Source organism: Nelumbo nucifera, chromosome 1 (assembly GCF_055504915.1).
Source record: "Nelumbo nucifera cultivar China Antique chromosome 1, China Antique-T2T, whole genome shotgun sequence".
NCBI lineage: Eukaryota > Viridiplantae > Streptophyta > Magnoliopsida > Proteales > Nelumbonaceae > Nelumbo > Nelumbo nucifera.
The window spans coordinates 10,409,667-10,433,742 of NC_142649.1; the positions used below are offsets into that span (position 1 = coordinate 10,409,667).

Consider the following 24,076-nt stretch of genomic DNA (forward strand, 5'->3'; position numbering starts at 1 on the left):
ATCTGTGAAGGTGTTCCTTTGTTGCTATTTCATGTTCAGTTGAGGTAGTAGTTGACTACCATGAAATCTCTCCATGTAGTAGTCAACTACTAAGAATAGGATACTGATAGTAGTCGACTGCTACGAAATCTCTTTGTATAGTAGTTGACTACTAGGAACAAGATACTGATAGTACATAGTAGTCGACTACAATGACATCTCTTCGTGTAGTAGTCGATTACTAGCCTCAAAATGCAATTGCTTGTGAGTTGGTGGTGGTGGTTACGTGAATTGACAAACAGGGCTTTGATGCCTCAAGTTATGGTTGTTTATGGGTTTGTGAGTTGAAAAAGGGGCTTTGATGCCTCAAGTAGTGGTTGTTTGTGAGTTGGTGAATTGAAAAAGGGGTTTTGATGCCTCAAGTTGTGGTTGTTTGTGAGTTGAAAAGGGGGCTTTGATGTCTCAAGTTGTGGTTATTTGTGAATTGGTTGAAAAAGAGGCTTTGATGCCTTAAATTGTGGTTGTTTGAGAGTTGGTTGAAAAAGGGGCTTTGATGTCTCAAGTTGTGGTTGGATGTAAGTTGGTTGAAAATAAGGGGCTTTGATGCCTCAAGTTGCGGTTGGTTGTGAGTTGGTTGAAAAAGGTGCTTTGGTGCCTCAAGTTGTGGTTGTTTGTGCGTTGGTAGAAAATGGGCTTTGATGCCTTAAGTTGTGACTACTATTGTTTGTGAATGTGTGAAGCTCCCTTGGTCTTCGAGAAAAGTGTAGTGATGTGATAATTTTTTGTGTATTGGTGAACTGTTGCTTCAAAGGTCCCTTCAACATCTCAAGGTTCACGACTGCTGCTTCAATAGTAAACCTATTTCCATGAAGGTTGCTTCAACATCCTTACTTGCAAACTCAAGCTGACTTTCCCACCGTGAGTTTGAGGAGGCGTGTTGAGAGTTATATTGTATTTGGATGTATTTGGGTATATTTGTAATAGTGTGAGGACATATATGTATTTGTAAGAGAAAAAGGGGCTTCTATGTAATTTTGATGTATTTCGGTCTTTTTCTTATTTAAGAAAGTGGCTGTGTGAGATTAGGACTTGAGGAAGAGTGCAACTGTGTGAGAGAGAAAGAGAGAGAGTTGTATCTCTTGTTCTCGTAGTGGATATTTTTCCTCTCTTCCCGTGTATGTAGGCTACCAAGCCAAACCACATTAAATCCTGGTGTTCTCTCTATTTCTTCTTGTTTTCTCCTTGATGTGCTATTCTTTTTATGTTAGTTGGCATGGTATCAGATCCATTTTATGTGTTGAAATATGTACTATATGCCATGGGCATTTTTGTCTTTTCCTCTTTATTTTTTTGTCTTTGGTCGCCCTAACATATAAATATTAAATCTGGTGCCGCCAGAGTTCTCTCTTGGCTCTCACGTTCTTTTCTTCTTCTTCTTGCTGAAAACATGGTATCAGAGCGGGGCAGTGCTCTGCAAATTCTGTCCTGCTATTCGAAGATCTTCCTTGCTCCTCTGAACTGAGAATGGAAGAGACAGGTGTGAGCTTCATCTGAAGACTGTTCGATTCCAGTTCCTGCCCCTGTTTCTTGGACTGCAACTGATTTGTATGGCACCCAGAGACCAGTGGATGACTGATTGAAGTTCCTTAAAGAGGTCGGTGTTCTCTTTCTGTGTTTCGTTCCCTGCTTCTGGGCTGGGATCGATAGAAACCCCCTGGACTGAATAAGGACAGAAGTCAAAACTGTTTTTTGTGAAGACCCAATAATCTTCATGTTTAAGGAACCTCTGTAGGTCATAAGTGACCTGGTTCGACTGACAAAGTGCAGCAGCCTTCTTTAAATGTGTTTCTGTAGTTCTTATTGCCTTAAGAAGGGGCCTATCAGATCTGTGAATACCTGTGGCATCAAGGCCTGTGCTCTGATCTAGCAGTTTTTTGTTTTAGCTTAGTTGGGAAAAGACTTGAATAAGCTTGTGTGTGCTGCCTTCTTTGACTCCAATGAATTCTGAAGATTCTGCAACTTTGGGAACCACCTCACATCAAGGAGGAATGACTGGTGGTTATGAGACCCTAAATTTTCCTATGTCACCCCCTTGGATGGTAGAAATTATTTAGCTTGGTCCAAGGAGATGCAATTGTACATTACTGCCAGGGGTAAGGCTGGATATATAAATGGGAAAACTAAGGAACCTAAGGCTGGTACTGCTGATTATGATAAGTGGGATCAAGGAAATTGCATGATAATGTCTTGGCTTTTGACCTCAATGCTGCCATCTGTTGAGCAAAATTTCATGTGGGTTGAGACAGCAAAGGAAATTTGGAAGCCAAGGCAACATACTCAGAACAGAGACACTATGCCAGGATTTATCAGCTACAAGCAGAATCTTCGACATGTAAGCAGGGAGAAAGGAACTTGTCGACATATTATTCTGCCCTCGCTTCAGTTTGGAAAGAACTCGACTACTACCAGAACATTGAGTGGGAAAGTGAAAAGGATGCTAAAGCATATAAAAAGTTGGTTTCTTAACAAAGGGTGTTCGCTTTCCTTCTGGGTTTGAATCCTGTGTATGAACCTATTCGTGTTTAGATTTTAGGCAGCAAGGATCTTCCGTTGGTCCAAATGGTTTATGCACTTGTTCAGTCTGAAGAGAGTAGGAAGTCTGCCATGAATCCTCCTGAGGGGGAGATATTGCTCTTGCTGTAAGGGGTAACACTGGGGCACCGAAAAAAGAGGAAAATTAGAAAAAGATGGATGATAAAGACAAAATGTGGTGTACTCATTGCCAAAAACCTAGGCACACCCGGGAAACCGAAATGGGCACAAGAATTGGGTAAGAAATCAACACAAGAACCAAGCAAGAAGTCATACCAGAAGAAGTTTAATTCAGCTCACTTAGCATCTCATGAACATCAGAGTACTTTTCAGGACTATCTCCCTTGTTCTAACCCAAATGAAGATATTATCAATTCCTTCCATGACCACTTAGAGCAATATGGTAGGGCTCTCCGCAATACTAACTCTGGACCCACACCTTCTACTTCTTTTGCCTCCTCTTCAGGTAATTCTGCTTCAACTTTCCATGTGTCTACTGATAACCCAAAATCCCCATGGATCATTGATTCTGGTGCATCCAACCACATGACTGGTAAGTCAACCATGTTTCAAACATATTCTCTTCTCTCTGGGAGAGATAAAGTGAGGCTAGCAGATGGATCCTTCTCCTCCATTGCTGGTCAAGGATCTATATCTCTGCCTTTTGGCCTCTCCTTATCTAATGTCCTACATGTTCCCAAGTTACCTATTAATTTGTTGTCCATTAGTAGTATTACTCATACATTGACTTGCTCAGTAACCTTTCTTCCTCATTCTTGTGTTTTCAGGATTTGGTTACCGAGAGGACGATTGGTAGAGGGAACATGGTGGATGGTCTCTACGTGTTAGAGAACAAAGTCAGTTTTACAGTTTCAAAGTCTTTGAGTCCGTCGAGTAAGAGTCAAATTATTTTATGGCACCACCGTTTGGGCCATGTGCCTTTTGAGAACAAAGTTTTTGTTTCTAGAGTTGTTTAAGTCTTTGTCTGTTAGTGATTTTCAGTGTCAAGTGTGTCAATTAAGTAAACATTGTAGAACCTCATTCCCTTTACGTAATAAAAGATCAGAATTTCCTTTTCACATTGTGTATTCAGATGTGTGGGTACCTGTTAATATTCCAACTAAGTATGGTTACAAGTATTTTATTTCTTTTGTTGATGACTTCTCTCGCTACACTTGCATTTATCCTATGCATTCACGGAAGGAAGTTCCTAAAACTGTGAAAAGCTTTCAGCGTATGGTTTACACCCAATTTCAATCCGAGATCCGAATCTTTCAGTCAAACAATGCCAAGGAATACTTTCATGGAGACCTCACAGATTACTTTTCATCCCACGGCTCTCAACACAGGAGTTCATGTGCCAGAACCCCACAACAAAATGGGGTTGCAGAAAGAAAAAATCGACATCTCCTTGAAGTTGCTCGAGGATTAATGTTATAGATGAATGTCCCAAAATGATTTTGGGTAGATGTTGTTCTGACTACTGCCTACGTCATCAATGGAACACCATCTCGGGTCTTGGAATATAGGTCTCCTCATCAGCTCCTTTTCCCTAAATCTCCTTTGTTTCCTATCCCTATGTGGGTCTTTGGATGCAAGTGTTTTGTTCATGATCTCTCTCCTACTCGTGGTAAGCTTGATCCAAAAGCTATTGTGTGCATTTTTCTTGGTTGTCCCCTTGCTTAGAAAGGCTATCGTTGTTTTGACCCTGTGTCTAAAAAATCCTTTGCCTCTACGGGTGTCTCTTTCTTTGAAGATGTTCCCTACTTTCCTGTTTCTCCTCAGGGGGAAAGTAGAGTTGAGGAGAAACAGAGTCAGACTCAATTTTCGTTGCCTTCTATTCCTGATCCTCCTCCATTTCATGTCTTTCGGAAATTGCACTTCAAAAATCAAGGCCAACAGAGTTCAATCGCCACTGAGCCACCGGAAACCATGCCACCAATGCCATCAGAATCTCAGGGGCTGGATCCTTCACCCCACCCAGGTACTATTGTTCCAATTGATGTTCTTGAACCTATTGATATTGACACTTCAAGTTGTGATCTGAACCTCCCTATTGCAAAAAGGAAGGGTGTCAGATCATGTACCACACACCACCCTATATCTCATTTTTTTTCCTATGAGAATGTCTCATCTTCATTTCATGCTTTTCTATCTGCCATTGATAGTGTTCCCCTTCCCAAGAGTGTTGTGGAGGCCTTACTTGTTCCTGAGTGGACAAATGCAATGAAGGAAGAGATCAATGCTCTTCACAAAAATGGCACGTGGGAATTGGTAGATCTTCCTAAGGGAAAGGAACCTGTAGGGTGCAAATGGGTCTTCTCTATAAACCACAAGGCAAATGGATTTGTGGAAAGGTATAAGGCTCGACTAGTTGCAAAAGGTTTCACACAGGTGCATGGAATTGATTATGCCGAGACTTTTGCTCCGGTTGCAAAAATGAACTCTATTCGGGTTCTCCTATCTCTAGCTGCAAATTTTGATTGGGAGCTTCACCAACTTGACATAAAGAATGCCTTCCTAAATGGTGATTTGGAAGCGGAAGCATATATGACTCAACAACCTAGTTTCTGTGCTAAAGGAAGTGAACAGAAGGTCTGCAAATTGAAGAAATTTTTTATGGTCTAAAGCAATCTCCGAGAGCTTGGTTTAGCAGGTTTCACCAGGCAGTTCAACAGATGGGGTTTAAGTAGTGCCAATCTGATAACACACTTTTTGTAAAGAGGGAACAAGGAAAAACAATAGCCTTGATTGTCTATGTAGATGATATTGTCATCACTGGAGACTGGGTCTCAGAGATTCAGAGATTAAAGAAATTCCTAGCTACACAGTTTGAGGTAAAGGATTTGGGGCACTTGCGCTACTTCCTTGGTATTGAGGTTGCTCGCTCTCAGCAAGGCATCTTCATTTCCCAAAGGAAGTACACCCTAAATCTCCTAAAGGGTACAAGGAAGCTAGGAGCTAAACCAGCTGACACACCTATAGATGTAAATCACAAACTTGGGGATTGCAGTGGTGAGTTTTTGAAAGATCCAAGGCAGTACCAAAGACTTGTGGGCAAGCTTCTCTACCTATCCATGACCAGGCCCGACATAGCATATGTTGTGGGTGTCCTCAGTCAGTTTATGCATGCACCCAAGGAGGCACACCTAGAGGCAACATACAGAGTTCTTAGGTACTTGAAGAAATCCCCAGGGACAGGTTTATTCTTTAAGAAACATGGGCACATGAGAGTAGAGGTGTACACAAATGCAGATTGGTGGAAACCTTGTGACTTGGAGAAGTGAAAAACAGAGTGTGGTGGCCAGGTCAAGTGCGGAGGCAAAATACAGGGCTATGTCACATGGAGTTGCAGAGTTACTGTGGATCAAGAACCTATTGAGTGAATTAGGATTTCCTTTTGATGATCCTATGTCACTCTATTGTGATAACAAGGCTGCCATCAACATCGTAGACAACCCAGTTCTCCATGATAGAACCAAGCATATTGAGGTTGACAAACATTTCATCAAAGAGAAAATTGAGAAGGGGCAAGTGTGCACTCCCTATATTAGCTCTGATGAACAACTTGCAAATGTTCTTACTAAAGGATTATGCTCACTACGGCATTATGATCTTTGTGACAAGTTGAGGATGATTGACATCTATGCCCCAACTTGAGGGGGAGTGTTGAAATATGTACTATATGCCACAGGGGCATTTTTGTCTTTTCCTCTTTATTTTTTATTTTTGTCTTTGGTTGCCCTAACATATAAATATTAAATCTGGTGTTGCCAGAGTTCTCTCTTGCTGAAAACATGTTGTTTAACAGATCCAAAGTTTCCTGATTATCAATCATTAAATTTAAAATCTGATTTGTTTTTCCTTCCTGTTGCAAGTCTCTGACAGGCAGCTGTATTTTTAACACCTTTTAACCACATGATCCTTAAGTGCTATCTCCAATGACATTTTTCACGTCTGATCACCTTCTCCCAATCCTTTCTAAGTTGTAATATTTTACTCCTCTCCTCCCCTAACAATCCAGACCATTCTTTTTCCTCCAAATTTGCCAATTCAACTCGAACCAATTTCTTCTCCTCTTCAATCAGTTCAAAATTTTCTTTGCTCTACCTTGCCAATTCTCTTTATTTTCTTTAGTTTTTGTTGGAACCGCCAACCAGCCCACCCCTCCCCCAAGTAACCCTGCCACCAGTCAGCAACTTTCTTTCTGAAATCTTTATGGAGGGCCCAAAATTTTTCTAGTCTAAAAGGCCCAAAATTTTTCTAGTCTAAAAGGCCGCCTTCCTTGTGGAAGTCAATCAGTTTGAAGTAAATAATAACAAGGTCCTGTCCTAGCACACTCTCTAGCTAGGGTAGGAAGGAGGTGGTGGCGAACGTTGATGTCAGAGGGATTGGCAAGTTGGAAGAAAGAATGAGGGTGTTGTATGCCAGCCTGGTTGGTAGAGTAGTTGGGAGAGAAATGGAGGTAGAGAAGTATCTGAAGAGATGCCTTGACCTAAGGCTTGATTTGTTGTTCCAAGAGGCAGGAGAAGTATCTGAAGGTCAATGGAGACAGGCAGTGTGGATTGGGGTGATCTGCATCCCTTTGTATGCATGGAATATTCTTACCTTTCATGAAATAGGTAACAACTGTGGAAGATTCCTAAGATACGATGATAAGAACAAGTCTTGGGAGAAGCTGGATGGCAAGAATCCTGATTGAGGTTGAGGACGTCTCTACTATGTGTTGTCCCACACAAGAGTAGAGGAAGAAGGTTTTAAAGTTCGCGAGAGAAAGATATGGCCCAAGAGTAATTGTTGAAGGAAGAACAGAGGTAGAAGAGCTAGGGGAAAAGGAGGAGGGAGGAGACAGGGGTGTAGAGATTTCATGTAGCGAGGAGGAAATGGAGGAAGATGGGGAATTGAAGAGTTGAGATCTGGGGAATGAGGAAGGAGGAAAGGGTTATGTGGCAGGGGCAGCATTAAGAGAAGTCTAAGTGGAGAGTTTGAATTTAAACGGACCAATGAGAATTGTGCACACAATGGGTGAGTGTAATATGGTGTTAGAAGCCCAAAAGTCAGGCGAAATAATAGAGGGCGAAAACAGAAAACAGGAGGTTGAAGGTAAACAAATGAGGGGACCACCACTTTACGAAATTGATAAGAGATTTAAAAGAACGAACCAGTGTTACAAGTACAAGTGGTAAAGGGTATCATTGGAAAATAAATATTGGGGCCAACAGGTTTGAAGAAAAAGAGAGTTAGAAAGAAGAATTTATCTTTGGGTGTTGAGGATTTTGTGTAGATTTATGAGTTAATTTTGTTTATTATTTGTTTAGATAGGTAGTGGGGACCACAGCACACTTGTTGGGACCCTTTGGAGTGTTTTGGAGTGCCTTTTTTAAGTTCTTTATTGAGTTTTTGTGTTCAGCTGCCATATAAGGGCATACTTGTCTTTGTACATATTTTTTTTGTTTACTTAAGTATAAATAATAATGAGAGGGGGTGGCTAGATCTGACTTTTTTTGACGAATTGGCCAGATCTGATTGCTCTCTCATTCTTTTTTCTATTCTTTGATGCAGTAGGGCTGGAACAAACTAACACAAGACAGAAAGAGAGAGAGGAAGAGGGAGAGAGAGGAGAAGGGGTAGAGAAAGAGAAAAGAGAGAAATCCCAAGGAATCACTCTAGGGTTTGTAGGAATCACTTCATACAGAAAAAGAGCTCTAAAGATATCTTCATTCATTCATTAGCTTCAAAAGGAAGAGGATACATCTATTTATAGAGTGACTTGTGTGGCCCGGAATACTGTTCATAATTACAAAAATGCCACTCATTATCTTGTGCATCAAGAAACACAATAACTTTCTATCTACTAATGCAAATAAACTGAAAATTGAAAGACAAGCCCTACTAGAGGAATAAAATGTTATAGCCCAGGCCCACACAGGACTAGTTAAAATGACGAAAATACCCCTGACCAGCTCAATCCAAGTCCCAAGAGTCTTCCCCATACCAAATCAGAACCTGTTTGTTTGCCTTCTTGCGAGAATTGGTCTTATAATGCCTGGACTGATCCCCATCATTCTTTCTCTCCTCTTTTCTCACAAAAACTCTTCTTTTCTTCATCTTTTTCTACAATTTTTTATTTTTGTAGATTTCTACTTGGTATCAGAGCAAGATTTGATTTTTTTTTCTATGCTCCCATCATGCAGCCATAGATCAACTGACTGCATGATGAGTTAGAGGGCTGATCGTAGTAGGAAGAATCTTGATTGTAGTAGGACTCTTCATTTTTTACCTAGGAAGGGGCGCTCTACATTTTTTGGAGTTCTTGGTGAATTCTGAAGGGGCGGTTCAAGTTCTACTGATTTCTGAGGTCTTTGGAGGGAGCGGTTATCTTTTCTCTTGTTTCTACCAACTCTCACGGAGACAGGAACCTTAGTAGGAGGAGGTTTTCTAACCTATAATTGTTTTTCTAATCTATTTTGAGAATTATGGAAGGCTAGAGCACTGAGTAGAGTTCAACCAGTAACAAACAAGGTGGAGTAGGCTCCAGAGAATCTTTTGGACCTAGGATTATTACCACGGTTAAGTTAGGTGGTACAAACTATTTAGAGTGGGCACAATCAGCGAAGATGGCTATTGGAGCTCGCGGGAGGCTGGGATACCTTACTGGGGATGAGAAGAAACTTGATACAGATTCCTCCCAATGGGTATAGGAGAATTACATGGTGATGTCTTGGTTGTGTAATTCAACATTACCACATATTGGTAAGAATTTTTTTTTGTGGGAAAATACAACAAAGGAGATTTAGGATGGAGTGACTGAGACCTATTCGTAGAAACAAAATGTAGCCAGAGCCTACCAGTTGAGGAATCAGATGACTAATACAAAATAAGGAGATAGGCCTATTGCTATGTATTTCTCCATGTTGAAAACACTTTGGCAGGAGATAGATCACTTAGAGACTATGGTTTGGGAGAGTACAAAGGATGCAACAACCTAAGAGTGTCACTCTTTCTCAAGTTTATGCCTTTGTGTTTGGAGAGGAGAGTAGGAGGAATGTCATGTTGAGGCAGTCTGGAGTTGACCAGTCGGCTATGGTTAGTACAACCAAAACTAAGCCAAATGGAGACAAGGGGAGTAGTGAAATCAAGAGGGAGGATAAGAAGGACTTGGTGTATAACTACTACAAGAAACCTAAGCATAGCAGATACACTTGTTGGAAGCTCCATCCACATTCATACCAGATTGGGTCAAGAACAATAAGAGAAAAGCAAATGCGGTAGTGACTGGAGACTCTCTGAGACCTCTTACCCAAGCCAATTCAGAGTCCATTGCAATGGCAACAGTCAAAACTGAATAGGAAAATTTTGGATAGCTTATGATTAAGAAAGATTCAACTGGTTCTAGTTCTTCAAGCGGGTAACAAAGTGCAGGCACCAGTCACACTACTTCCTTTGCTCATATAAATAGTTCACATGTGGTTGCACATTATGCCTCCACCTCAGGTAAGGAGGAACCTCCCTAGATTATAGATTCAGGAACATTTAAGCACATGACCAATATATCTACCCTTTTCAGTTCTTATCAATTCTGTTCCAGTAGAGATACAACAGATGGTTCTCATATTGCCATTGCTAGGAAAGGGACAGCTAGGGTGACTGATGGGATTACTTTGCCATCTGTCTTACATGTTCCTAGACTTCATACTAACCTTCTTTTTGTGAGTAGTTTGACAAGGAACTTGAATTTCTTAGTGATTTTTCTTCCTAGTAATTGAGTTTTGCATGATCTAGAGTCAAGGAGGACAATTGGGAATGGTCTGTGGTAGTGAGGTGAATGGATTCTACCTTCTAGATGAGCTTACGAGACATCAAAGCCACCATGTTAGCAATAGTAGTAGAGGGTCACAGTTAGTCAGGTTATGCTATGGCATAATTGTTTAGCTCATCTTTCTTTTAGTTCCTTGAGATGTTTGTTTCCAAAATTATTTGAGTCTATTCAGTCATCTAGTCTGGAGTGTGAGAGTTGTCAGTTGGGAAAGCATTGTAGACATTCTTTCAAACCAAACAATAAAAGAACTTCTTCTGTTATATTGTTCACACAAATGTATGGGGAGTGTATCATATTTCTTGCATGGATGGTTACTGGTATTTTCTTTTGTTTGTGGATGATTATTCTCAATGTTCTTGGATTTGTCTAATGAGATCTCATGATGAGTTACCCATTTTGGTGCGGTAGTTCTACCCAATGTTTTAAAATATGGAGGCGTTCCACTACCTAGAGGCGTGAGGCGTAGTTCAAAATGCAAGAGGCGTAAGCCTCCTTAAGAGAAGGGGGTTAGGAGGATGAAGAGAAAGGGGGGATCTCATTTTTTCTTTATTTTTAATAAAAATCTTTTATATTATATTAAGAACAATAAAGATGCATAACATTAGTTGAAGGGGGGGGGTGTCTTGTTCACTCACTCGCCGGAGCGGAGCAAGACCCCCCTGACTCAAAAAAAAAAACAAATTGGGCTGCATTGAAAAGGGGGGCAAACCACTTTCTTTCCCATTATCTTTTCTTCCCTTCCCCTTCCTTTTCTTTTCTTTCCTTCTATCTTTTTTTCTTCTCTTTCTTTTTCTTTCCCTTCCCTTTCTTTTCCTTTCCTTTCCTTTTTTTCTTTTTTCTTTTTTTTTTCTATCTGTTTATATAAGATGTGCATGAGAAGCATGAGGCATACGCCTCTAGCACGCCTCATGATAAAATCACATTAGGCATACACCTCAGAGGTATCAGCGCCTCTGGCATACACCTTAGGGCGATTTGGGAGCACCTCGCCTGGAGGCGCCTCCAGGTGTATGCCTCCCAAGCCTTTTAAAACACTGGTTCTACCAGATGGAGTGAGGACTAAGACTTAGATCAGACAATGCTAGAGAATATTTTGGGAAGGATTTGGCTACATAGTTTTTAGAGCATGGGGTGATTTACCGAAGTAGCTGTGCTTATACACTGTAGCAGAGAGGAAAAATAAACACATTATGGAGGTGACAAGAATTTTTATGGTGTGTGCCTTGGTTCCTATTCAGTTTTGGGGAGATGTAGTTCTCACGGCTGTGTTTTTTATCAACCGTGTTCCTTCACGCATCTTGGGGTTCAAGGAGCCATTCAGCCTTTTATTTCCAAATGAGGAGATATTTCATATACCTTTGAGAGTTTTTTACTGTGTTTGTTTTGTTTACATTCTTGGTCCTCATCGTAGGAAGATGGATCCTAAGGCTAAGAAAGTAGTATTTTAAAAGGTGTGGTAGGCGTACGCCTAGAGGCAGGCAAGGCGCCCCCAAAATGCCCTAAAGCATATGCCAGAGGTGCTAACACCTTTGAGGCATACGCCTCATATGCTTTTTTCATGAGGCATGCTAGAGGCATACGCATCATGCACACCTCATGTATAAAGACAAAAAAAAAGGAAAAAGAAAGAAAAAAGGAAAGGAAAGGGAAGGAGGAGAAAAAAAAAAGAAATAAAAGAAATAAAAGAAAAGGAAGGGAAGGGAAGGGGAAAGAAAGTGGGCCAAGGATAATCCCCTAGACCCCTTGGGTGGGGGGCTTCGCCCCCAGCCCCCTCTTTTGATTATTTCTATGCATCTTCATTTTTCTTAATATAAAAGATTTTTATTAAAAATAAAGAAAATGAGATTTTTCTTCCTCTTCTTCCTCCTCATCCCCCCTCCTCTTAAGGAGGCTTACGCCTCCTTGTGTTCGGGAGGCTTACGTCTCTTACGTTCTAAACTACGCCTCACACTTCTAGGCAGTGGAACACCTCGCTTCACACCTCTGTGTTTTAAAACATTGCTTAAAACAAAAACACAATTCAAGAACATGTTTCAAATATTTATTTATTTATTTATTTACTTTTTTTGCAAACATGATGGTTTCAAAAACAAATGAAAACAAAAGCATCCATGTTGCAGAACACCACCTAGGGTGTCTTCTCCAATGCAAATTATTTTATGTGTGTTCAAAAAATCAAAACCATCTAGCTTGAAAACAAATTGGTTCTTAAAACAAAGTCACAGGAACCAAGTTCTTGGTTGTATATGTATCTTTTTTATTTTCAAAACTGAAACCAAAAATGGTTATAGATAAATAATATTACTAGAGAATTATTGCTTTAATTGCAACATGGTTTTGGAGATTCAGTTCACAGCCCCATCACTTATGGAGACAAATACTAGCAGAAAATTTTGGATTAGGAATATCAATTGGGATCCAGGTATTGTGGAAGGTCCTTATGGCTGCTCAATTTGGAGAGGACTTAGGAAGTCTCAAAGTAATTTTATTCAAGGTATCTAGCTGAAAGTAAGGGAGGGAGACAAAATTAAATTCTGGAAAGATGAATGGTGTGAAGGCCAAGCTTTGATGGAGAGATTCCCTTCCCTATATATCCTTGCAGAAAATAGGGAAGCAAAAGTAAATGACTCATATAAGTGCCAAAAGGGGGTTGTTTCCTGGTGTCCTACTCTAAGGAGTCTGAATGATTGGGAAATAGAGGAGATGGTTTCATTACTCAGCTTGTTTAATAGAACCTATCCGAAACCAGATCAAGAAGATTCAAGAAGTTGGAAATGAGAGAAATCAGGGATCTCTGTCAAATCCATGTATTAGTTGATTAACAATGATAATTCTGCCTAAAGGAAAAGAAGAGAAGAGCTCTGGTTCACAACATAATTAGACATCAGAAGCCTGATGCAGTCCTCTTGCAGGAAACAAAGTTGGAGGCTTTTGATATAAATGTGATGAATGAGATTTGGGGGAAGGATGGAGGAGAATGGGTGGAGTTGAAAGCAATTGGGTTGGCGGGAGGTTTAGTCATCCTATGGGATCCAGGGGTTTTTAAAAGAAATTGGGGAGTGGGCAGATATTCGGTATCAGTATGCTTGCAGGAGACAAATGGAGAGTGGACTTGGGGACTAACGAATGTGTATGGGCCAAATGAGGAAGGGGAGAGAGTGGAGTTTTGGGAGGAGTTAAGAAGGGTAAGACAGGGTCGGTGGGGGGAGTCCATGGTGTTTGGGATGGGATTTCAACATTGTCAAGAGGAGGAATGAGATGAAAGGGGGAAGAGAGAGAAGGTTCAGTATGGGAATGAGGAGATTTGAGGATTTGAGAATGGTAAGGCAGAGCTGGGTGAAGGAAAGGAAAGAAGTACTGAAGAGATTGTGGCTTCAGTTGGCAAACTCATCACAAGTTGGATCATTTCTCTTCCAGAATTTGAGCAAATCTGACTTTCGGACTTTGCTGATAATTTTGGGGACTTGTTAGAGATCCAATCTTGTAATGTGAATCAGTTCATCTGAACTGAAGTTTGATGTATGCTTGCTTTGATTTAGGGTGTCATCTTGACACCTGAACAGCTTGTATCTGTTTTTCGTTTTAATAAAATCTTTACTCTTGTTCTTCAAAAAAAAAAAATCAGGCTTCTCCAAGTTTGGTTATCTCATATTCCCTCCAAAGTGGCTTTCCCATTGTGGTTGATGGTGCTTGATATGCCTCACCAAGAGACAAATTGATGAGAATAATATATATACCATCAGAAACTTGTGTACTCTGTGGGAGAGATAGAGAAACTTCCAATCATCTATTCTTGCAATTTACAGTGGTGATTCAGATCTACTCATATTTCTGTAATTTGTTAATCTTCCCATGGTTTCAAATGTCGCCAAATGTCGCAAATGTCGCCTGACATATGTCGATGTCGAGGCTCACCGACATGAAAATGGATGGTAATATAAAAATTACATTATGTCGGTCGACATTTCCTATATTTCGGAAATGTCGACCAAATCGGTCCAAATAACCAAAAAAATACAGTTTTTCCTATTATGTCGACAGGATGTCGACTAATGTACATTAAAAATATAATATATTAGTATATTATAATAATATAATACAGTATATTAATATAGATTATTCCATTAATGATTTCTATTTAATATTTCAAAAAACAAAATATAAAAACATAAAATATAAAACAAAAGAATAAATTAATTACTTTATAATATAAAACATAAAATATTTTTCAAGTAATAAAACTAGTTAGTATTTTTTAAATATTTATTAAAATCAGAAAATGTTTATTAAATTTTATAATAAACCATATTCTACATTTAATATAAAAAATCAGAATAAATTTAATAAATTTTATACTAAATCATAATTTATTATAAATTTAGTATTAAAAATCATATTAAATTCATTAAGTTTTATAAGAAATCAGAATTTATCATAATCTTAATACTACAAAAATGAGAATCAGTTTATTAAATTTATAATAAAACATAATGCATTATAACTTTAATATTTAAAAAATCAGAATAAATGTATTTCTATTTACTAGTGTGAAATAAATACATTAGAATTTATAATAAATCAGAATTAAAAATAAGAAAAGAAAATATCAGATAACCTTGTAAAAACATCAAAATGCATAATAAATCAGTAAATCGTCATTTACTAATTTGTTATTGATCTTAGTTTCTTAGCTTTATATAATGGTTGGGAATAAGATAATAGTCTAGAAATATGTATTAAAGCTTCTTTTATCATTTTACAAAATATCTTTGCATATTTCCACATATTTCATAATATTTCTACAATGTCTCTAATTTTTACAATATTTCCCCTCGACATTTCTGACATATATCCTATATTTTGGTAAGCGACATTTCCATCAACATTGACATTTTAAACCTTGAATCTTCCTTGGTGTTTGCCAGAAAGGTTCTCAGACCACTTGTGCTCCTGAAACCGAAAGGACTAAATGAAAAGGGAAGAAAACTTAGGATCACTATTCCTGCTACAGTATCATGGTGTATATGGAAGAAGAGGAACCAAAGTTGTTCAGTGGATGAAATTAATCAAGCAGATAATGGGTTCCATCCATTAACAGCTGGCAGCAACAGATCAATTTAGTAACATTTCCTATCAAAGCTATTTTGACCCTGCCACTATATATGTAGATATTCTTTTTTGTAATTCAGGCAGGACAGGTGAAGAATGAACATACTTTGTATAGTTGATTTCTGTACGATGATCATACATGTACATGCTTACTTACTCTGAATGAACACAATACTTTGCCTTTCTCTCAAAAAAAAAAAAAAAAAAAAGAAAGAAAGGAAAAAGAAGAAAAAAACTGAACCAAAAAAGCATTTCATGAAATTTTGTTTTAAAGAACAAGTTTTCATCAGTGATTTGATATCATGTCTCATAAACCAAAAATAATTTGAAATCCAAAAATTTGTTTCTTTTTCTTTTCCAACCCAAAATTTACTCCCAGTGGAGGGGTGGCCATCGTTAGATTTTATTCATGATAGTAAAAGAATCTATGAGGGGGGGGGGGTACATAAAAACCATACCCTCTAAAGAATCTGTACAAAATGGCTTGCAGCTCATAAAATTTGTTTGTCAAACCATTTACTTTTTGCTTCTAATAACAAAAGGAGAAAAAAAACACTTCGAAAACATCTTGCAGTTTTTTCTTTTCTTTTTTTTTTTTTTGCTAATATGGCAATTTTCTTTTCTTTCCTTTTTTGTTGATGTAGATAACAGTTTCAGAAGTTATAAGATTAAGATCACCATCCTAACATACCTAAGGAGGAATTCAAGTCTGTACTGTCTCAATTTTGGATTGCATAATGCATCTATGGCAATGATCCTCGTTTTTCGTCTACCCATGAGATCTGTTGGCTTTCTATCCTGATAGTCACCAGAAAAACGGAAGGACGAGGCATACCTAGACACATCAAGGATAATCACATAAGCAACTATCGTGTACAAATTGCATAGTCCAAAATGATAATTGTCTAGCTGTTGATAAAGTAGAACAGAACTACCACATAACAAATAAATAAACAAACCAAAATTTGCATTTGAGAACTACAGCAGTCTCATATCACTACAAATAAGAACTTTAGCTTCAGGCTTTATAGCACAAAACTTCAAAACATTATGGAGGTTGGTTTTTATCCTACATGAATTTAAGGTTATTTATTATAAAACACAGTGCAAAGGGAAATAATTATCACAAGGCACATAACCCTGAACCCCAATAATAGACCAGATCAAATTTGATGCCAGAGATGGGCTAATAGTTAAATGAAATGAATCCTAAATATCACAAACAAAGAAAGCAATACCATTGTACCATGTGTAGGAAATGAAAGAAAAACATGTGATGAATATAGATGTAATTAAAGTCTGTATTTATTAAATTTTCTTTCTATTACCTATTAAAAAACATAAAGAGATTTACCTTTTAATGTTTTTAAAGGTACAGGTAAGACCTTAGATGATAATGGCATAATGCTTAAGGTACTATATCAAAATCATAATTAAGCTTTTTCAGGGCATGCCCCAACATTCTTAACTGAACTGGACCATATCAGGGAACTCTGGAAGGGGCCATGGATAACAAACCAAAGGGTGAAACTTCTGTTTACAAGTCTAAAGAATTTTTTTTTTTTTTTGATAAATCAAGTCTAAAGAATTGACTACTGAAGATTCATGTATGACATCAGTAATGGTTTATGAAGAGGCTGAAATCTGTTACTCTGTAGAGATGATGGGCCGACAAGTAGTTCCTAGTCTGTCTTTTATTTGTGTTAGTTGGCCTTCACATATGGGCCTGTTAACTCCGTTTATTTTATTTTTATTGAGTTGCAGCCCCATTAAGGGCATCTGTGTAATTCCCCATTCATTATTATTTAATTTAATAAAAGTGTCAACTAGGGGATTGGAGAGAGATACGATTCACTCTTCTCCTCCCTTCTCTAAAACCTTCTTCTTCCTATGGCTCTGAACTTCCTCTTTACTTTCTGTAATATTTCCCTTAACTAAATGCACCCTTTTATTGTTGTTTTTATTTTTTTTATTGGCATCACAGCACCTCCATTCTTTTTCTTCCTTTTTTGATTTAATTGAAGAGTGAAAGGAGAGTTATATTGCTGAATGCTTATGCTTGCTGTAGCCTAGTTGGTAGAGGGTTTTGGAGACTTTACAGTCAGATTTGGAAGCCCAAGAAGATACTTGGAGATTCTGCCCAAGAACCCTAAAACCCTAGCCAACTAGAGAAGGAACCAGGAAAAGGGTCACGGGGACTGTTTTAGGCTAGTGCTCAAGACTTGGTAGATCTTATTTGGGATTAGATTGAGATCGATCCTATTGGAATGGTTTCCAAATCCTCTGGTAGGAGTGGCAGCAGTTTTCCCTTTTTTCCTAGGTTGCAGGGTTGTGTGAAACCCTAGAACTAGCCTTTTGATTGATTGAAGGTCAGTGCTTTGTGTTTTGTTCATCTTCGTTTGACAACAGAGTACTATTTACTGAAGTTTTAGATCAATGAAACAATTTTAAGTAGAGACAAAGAAAATCACAGAGTCCGAGGTTGGTCCAATAGGATTTGTAATCTGTTGAGTGCTATGACTACAATTAAGTTAGATGCGGCCAACTATCTGGCTTGGTCACAATCAGTAAGAATACATGTTTGTAGTAGAGGAAAGTTGAACTATCTCACAAGCAATAAGAAGAAGCCACAGGAGACTAATCCTACTTATGAAAAAAGGATGTGGGACAATTACATTGTTATTGGGTGGTTGGTGAAGTCTATGCAACACTAATCCTACTTATGAAAAATGGATGTGGGAGAATTACACTGTTATTGAGTGGTTGGTGAAGTCTATTAAACCTCACTTTAGTCAGCATTATTTATGGATGGATTCAACTAAGGAAATATGGGGCAATGTAATCCCGGGAATGAATTCCACTTTCATAGCTTTCGTCCCTAAGAAAATTGGTGCTGCTCACCCTAAGGATTTCTGACCTATCAGTCTAGTTACGAGCAATTACAAGATAATTGCTAAGGTAATGTCTCTTAGAGTGAAGAAGGTCACCCCCCCCCCTATCTCTAAGTTCCAGGGGCTTTTGTTCAAGATAGGCAAACTGTGGATCAAATTTTAATTGCTAATGAGTACATTGAGGCCCAAAAGAGATTAGAGAAGAAAGGAGTAGTGGTTAAACTAGAAGTGGAGAAAGCCTATGATCTTGTGGATTGCGAGTTCTTAATACCATGATAAGTTGTGCCTTTGGGGAGCTGTGGTGTAAATGGACTAGAGGTTGCTTACAATCTAGCCACTACTCAATTCTTGTCAATGGCTCGGTGGTTGCTTTTTTCAAAGGGTTTCGAGGTCTTTGACAAGGTGATCCACTTTCACCCTTCCTGTTTACTTTGGTAGCTGAGGTTCTTAGTAAGTTGATCTCTAGAGCTAATGGTATGCCATTGATTAATGGCTGGTCAGTTTGGAGGAATGGATTTCAGGTAAGTCATCTATAATTTGTGGATGGTATCTTAGTTTTTTTGTGATGGGGACTTAGAGTGGGGGTGGAGAATTTGAAGTTGGTAGTGAATCTCTTTGAGAGGGCCTCCAATTTGAAGATTAACTGGGGTAAAAGTTTATTGGTTGGCATTAATGTACAGGAAGATGTTTTGGGGGATTTGGTAGGCTATTTCGGGTGTGAGAAAGGAAACTGGCCGATCAAGTATCTAGGGTTACCCCTTGGTGACAACCCTAATTCTTTGATGTTTTGGACTCCAGTAATGGAAAGGTTTGAGAAGAGATTAGTTGGGTGGAAGAGAAATTGCATTTCTCTAGGTGGGAGCAGTGATTTAAAAGGCGCGCCTAAGCTCACAGGCGAGGCGCATTTTAGGGTAGGCACCTCCCCCAGGTCCTAGGCTCAGTCCTTTCAAAATGTGCACGACCGGTGTGCCTAGGTGTGTGCCCAATGCACCTTGCGCCTCAGCCCAGGTGTGTGCCCAATGCACCTTGCGCCTCAGCCCAGATGTGTGCCTTGTGAAAGTTTGTCGCTTTTTTGCTTTTTCTGAACCTAGCGGCTGGGTTATGGCCTCCGCCCCTGGACCCCCGTGCAACGCCCCTCGAGGCAAGCCCAAACAAGTCCATGTTAGGGTCCTAAATTCTTAGCTCTCACACAAAAAATAATGATTTTATAATTTTAATTGCTTTTTAAGAAGATATTTTAGTAGGATAGATGAACGAACAACATTACCAAATAGGTTAGGACCCTAACATGGACTTGTTTGGTCTTGCCTCGAGGGGAGTGGCACAAAGGCGGCTCGTAGAATCAGGAATTTAATATGTTTTACATCACATTAGCTAATTTAAGTAATGCAATTGAGGAAAAAAGAGATTGTGGGTTTTACATTCCTGAAAATGTTTTTTTATATGTTTGATTTTTATTTTTAAATTCACATTTGAATATGCTTTACATGTTATGTTTATGTATTTTTTATTAATATTATGTTTAATATCTTATTTGAATATGCTTTAGAATTTTTTATTTTTCTGATAGTTTTTTGAACTTTTAGCTTTTTTTTATTTTTACGCCTTGCTTCAAAAAGGCACGCACCTCACCTTGTGCCTTGCACCTCAAGCACAAATTGACCCCTGCACCTTGCGCTTTTAAAACACTAGGTGGGAGAATAACTTTGATCAAATCTACCTTAGCTAATCTTCCTATCTACTATATGTTGGATTTTAGAATGCCCCAAATTGTTGTGAGAAAATTGGAAAAGATTAGGAGAGATTTTTTTGTGGCAACACAGGCAAGGCAAGAAAGACCATTTTCTGAGTTAGGAGAAGGTGATGAAGCTAAAGGCGAAAGGGGGGTTGGGAATTGGGAATATTAGAATGAATTTTTTTTCTCTTTGTTGAGCAAATGGCTATGGAGATTCCCATTGGAAAGTGAAAGGCTTTGGCACAAAGTGCTAGCAAGTATTCATGGGCTGTCAAGTAATGGATGGGATGTTGGTTGTCTTCACAGAGCTACTTTTATGTTCTTTCCAATCTCAAGGGTAAACCTATGTTTGAGTTCATTTGCCCCCCTCCTCCTTCTGGTTTAAATCGGAATTTGGCCCTCACTAGGAACCTTAGAGAGTGAAATCCCCTTTGTGTCTGCTTTGCTTACCTTGCTAAATCTTGTGGTTCTTGGGGAGGGGGGCGTTGATAGTAGGGTGTGGACCCTCATATGGGTTAGGACCTTCACTTGTAAGTCTTTGTTTAACTCCCTTGTTTCATCCTTACCTTCACTTGTAACTTTCATTAATAAAAAGAATTAAATACAGGAGAAAGGAAATAAAATCTCTTAACTCTCCAACCTTTAGACAAACAGAAAAACAATTAAAACAAGATTACAAGTGAGCCCAAAACCTAGAGTCTCTAGTCACCCCTTGTTTGGCTAGCCCATCAGCAAAGGAGTTAGCACTTCTTTTTACTCAATTCAGTTTGACTTAGTATCCTTAGTCAGCCACTTAAATTTCCTCTTCTCATTGCTATGGTTCCAAAAGCTAGCATTATCTTCTTTTAGCCAGCCCACTACCAATTTAGAATCCCCCTCTATAACCAATTTAGTGATGTTCGGCTAATTAGCCCTTTGAGTTCCTTCTAAGACAGCTGAGATCTCAGCCCGAAGAGCATCACCCACTAGAATTGTCCCCGAAAACATAGCTAATACCCTACCCTCCTCATTTCTTACAACACCCCTAATACCTAAAGGACCTGGATTTCCAATGCTACTTCCATCAAAGTTTAATTTGAAGAAACCAATGGGAGGAGTCCAAGAAGATAGGGAGGTGTCCTTAGCTGGAGATGAACTTGCAATTTCCTTCCAATTTCTGACCAAATCCACCGCTGTAAAGTCTTTAAACAGGTTCAAAGACTTTCGGACACTGTACCACACTAAGGAGGATCACTTCCAAAAGATCTTGTGGACTTCTTTCTCTATCTGAAAAAATTCTTCTGTTCCTTTCCTCCCATTAAGTCCAACATACGGCAACCCTTATACATCTCCACATTACTCTTCCTCTTTTCTTTGGCCAACTAAACAAAGTAGGCGGAAAAAGGCTTTGTACATCCAACAGGGAAGACCACCTACACCTAAACAGAAAAAAAAAAACACCACTCCCAAATATAATTAGTAAAAGAGCAGGAAATCAATAAGTGGTAACTAGTCTCACCCATAGACATGCAGAGAAAACACCAGTGAGGAGATAGATAACAATTAGGTCTCTTTTTCTTAAGCAAATCACAAGTATTGAATCTTTCCAAGAATGCTTCCCAACAAAAACTCCCAACCCTTGGTGGAATAGGTTTACACCAGACTTCCTTAACTGGAAAAGTCTGCCCTGGAGGATTAGATGATTGAATTAAACCTTTGAAATAGGATGCACAAGAAAAGACCCCAAAGGCTGACAAAGTCCAAACAAGGATGAGAATTGATCCTTCAAGAGGGAATTGTTCCCAAAATTTAATACGGTTGCTATAATGGAGATTGTACCTGATCAGGGCAGAAAGAGAGGCAGAGAGGCATGGATAGCTTTCCAAGGATAAGCTCTTGTAGTCCTAACCAACATTCCAGCCTCCCAGCCATTACCAGCAAGCCCATAAATACTTGTCACAATCTTTGCCCACAACTTCTCCTTTTCTAAGGGAAACCTCCATAGCCACTTTCCCAATAACGCCACATTCCTTTTCTGAATATTCCCTAGGCCTAGACCTCCACACTCCTTGCTTCTACTTACCAATTCCCACCTAACCCTATGGTCATTCCTCTCCTCTCCTAGTCCCACAGAAAATCTCTCATTAACTTCTCCAATATCCTAGAAATCTCTTCTAGCACTTTAAAAATTGGCATAAAGTATATCAACGGATTAGCTAATGGGGACTTCATCAAAGTGACTCATCCCCCAAGAGACAAATAATCTCTCTTCCAAGAAGCTAGTGGCTTTTCAAATCTCTCTACCGCCAGGCCCCACAAATTTTGCCTTAAGAGGGTTATCCCCAAGGGGAAATCCAAGATACTTCAAAGGCCAAATGGAAACTTCACAACCTAAGATGTCTACACATTCAACCACCTCCCTCTCCTCTAAGTTCATACCTACTACACAGCTTTTTCAAAATTCACCTTTAAATTCTGATATTTGCTCAAAGAGTTGTATAGTCAGGTTCAAATTTCTTAGCCAACTAAGATCTCCACCCTCATAAAAAAGCATTGTATCATCCGCAAATTGCAAGTGAGTCAGTGGTACCCTGTCCCTACCCACTCTCCACCCTCTCATTAAATTCCTAGAGTCTGCTCTAGTGACTAATCTTCCCAAAACGTCTGCTATCAATGTGATCAAAAACGGAGAAAGAGTGTCTCCTTGCCTTATCCCCCTCAAATCCAGGAAGAAATCAACCACTATCCCATTTACCAAGATGAGTGACGACAAGTTCTAAGGCATCCCATCACCCACTTACACCATCTGTCTCCAAACCCAAAATTCACCATCACCTGATGTAAGAATGATCAATCCACCATATCATAAGCTTTTCCCAAGTCAAGTTTACACATCACTCCTTTCTTACCAGATTTTTTGAAGTCCTCCACACTTTCAGTTGCTATTAGGATTTGATCAATAATATGTCTCCCCTCCACAAAGACTCCTTGACTCAGTACAATGATAGAAGGTAGGGCTTTACCAATCCTATGAGCCAGCACTTTTGCTATGATCTTATATAAACTATTGACTAGGCTAATCAGTCTTAAATCTCTCGGGTGGATAGTATCTATCTTCTTTGGAACCAAAGTCACAAAGATAGAGTTCAAGCCTAGATTAATTATTCCCCTTATATAAAATTCATCAAAGACTCCCATAATGTCCTCTTCCAAAACCTCCCAACAATCTTGATAAAAGGCCAATGTGAATCCATTTGGACCCAGTGCTTTTGAATGGTCCATAGAAAAAACTACCTCTTTAACTTCTTCTAGATCAAACTTTCTTTCTAACCACTCCCTAGTCTCGAAATCTAACCTCGGCCACTCAAAGCCTTCAATCCACACTCTCTCATTCAATGTTCTCCTCAAGATTGGTCTGAAATGGTTTGCAAAAGCCCCTGTTGTTTCATTTTGCAAAAGCAGTTTGGTCCCCTTCTTTGCAGCATAATGTCAAACTGAACAATGATGGCAGCTCTCTTGGGAGCCCTGGACCTTCTGGAGTAGGGGGTGTGTTTAGAGATGCTGAAGGAAAAATCCTAGCTATGTATTCCGGTCCAATAGGTTTGGGGGATTCGCTTAGAACTGAAGTATTGGCTCTCCTCCAGGGGCTCAGAAGGGCCAAGCAATTGGGTTTTCAACAATTAGAAGTGGAGGGGGATTCAAAATTAGTAGTAGGTTGGCTGTAATCAAATAGTTTGGGAACATGGTCCCTTAGACAACATGTAAGGGAATCATTGAGCCTCACAAGGGAGCTGGGTGCACAAGTGTATTGGTCTAAGAGATAAGCAAATGCTTTAGCTGACAACCTAGCAAAACAAGGGGTGAATCGGGAGGTTTTGTTTTGTGCAGTGTTGTAAGTTATTTGTTATTCAGGTCACCTTTTACTTTAGAAGGTGACAGTTGCTCTTCTGGTTTTATCTAATGAAAGTTACC

At 39.1% G+C, this 24,076-nt stretch overlaps 1 protein-coding gene across 4 annotated transcripts in view; it reads right to left on the bottom strand.

The window, feature by feature from the left end:
* Positions 1-24,076, bottom strand: part of LOC104612200 (poly(ADP-ribose) glycohydrolase 1-like) — an 80,569-nt gene that overhangs the window by 12,715 nt on the left and 43,778 nt on the right. For all 4 annotated transcript variants that reach the window (XM_010279544.3, XM_010279543.3, XM_010279548.2 and 1 more), the window contains exon 7: positions 16,191-16,334. In XM_010279544.3, the coding sequence (XP_010277846.1) occupies positions 16,191-16,334 (144 nt within the window). The remainder of the gene's footprint in view (positions 1-16,190; positions 16,335-24,076) is intronic.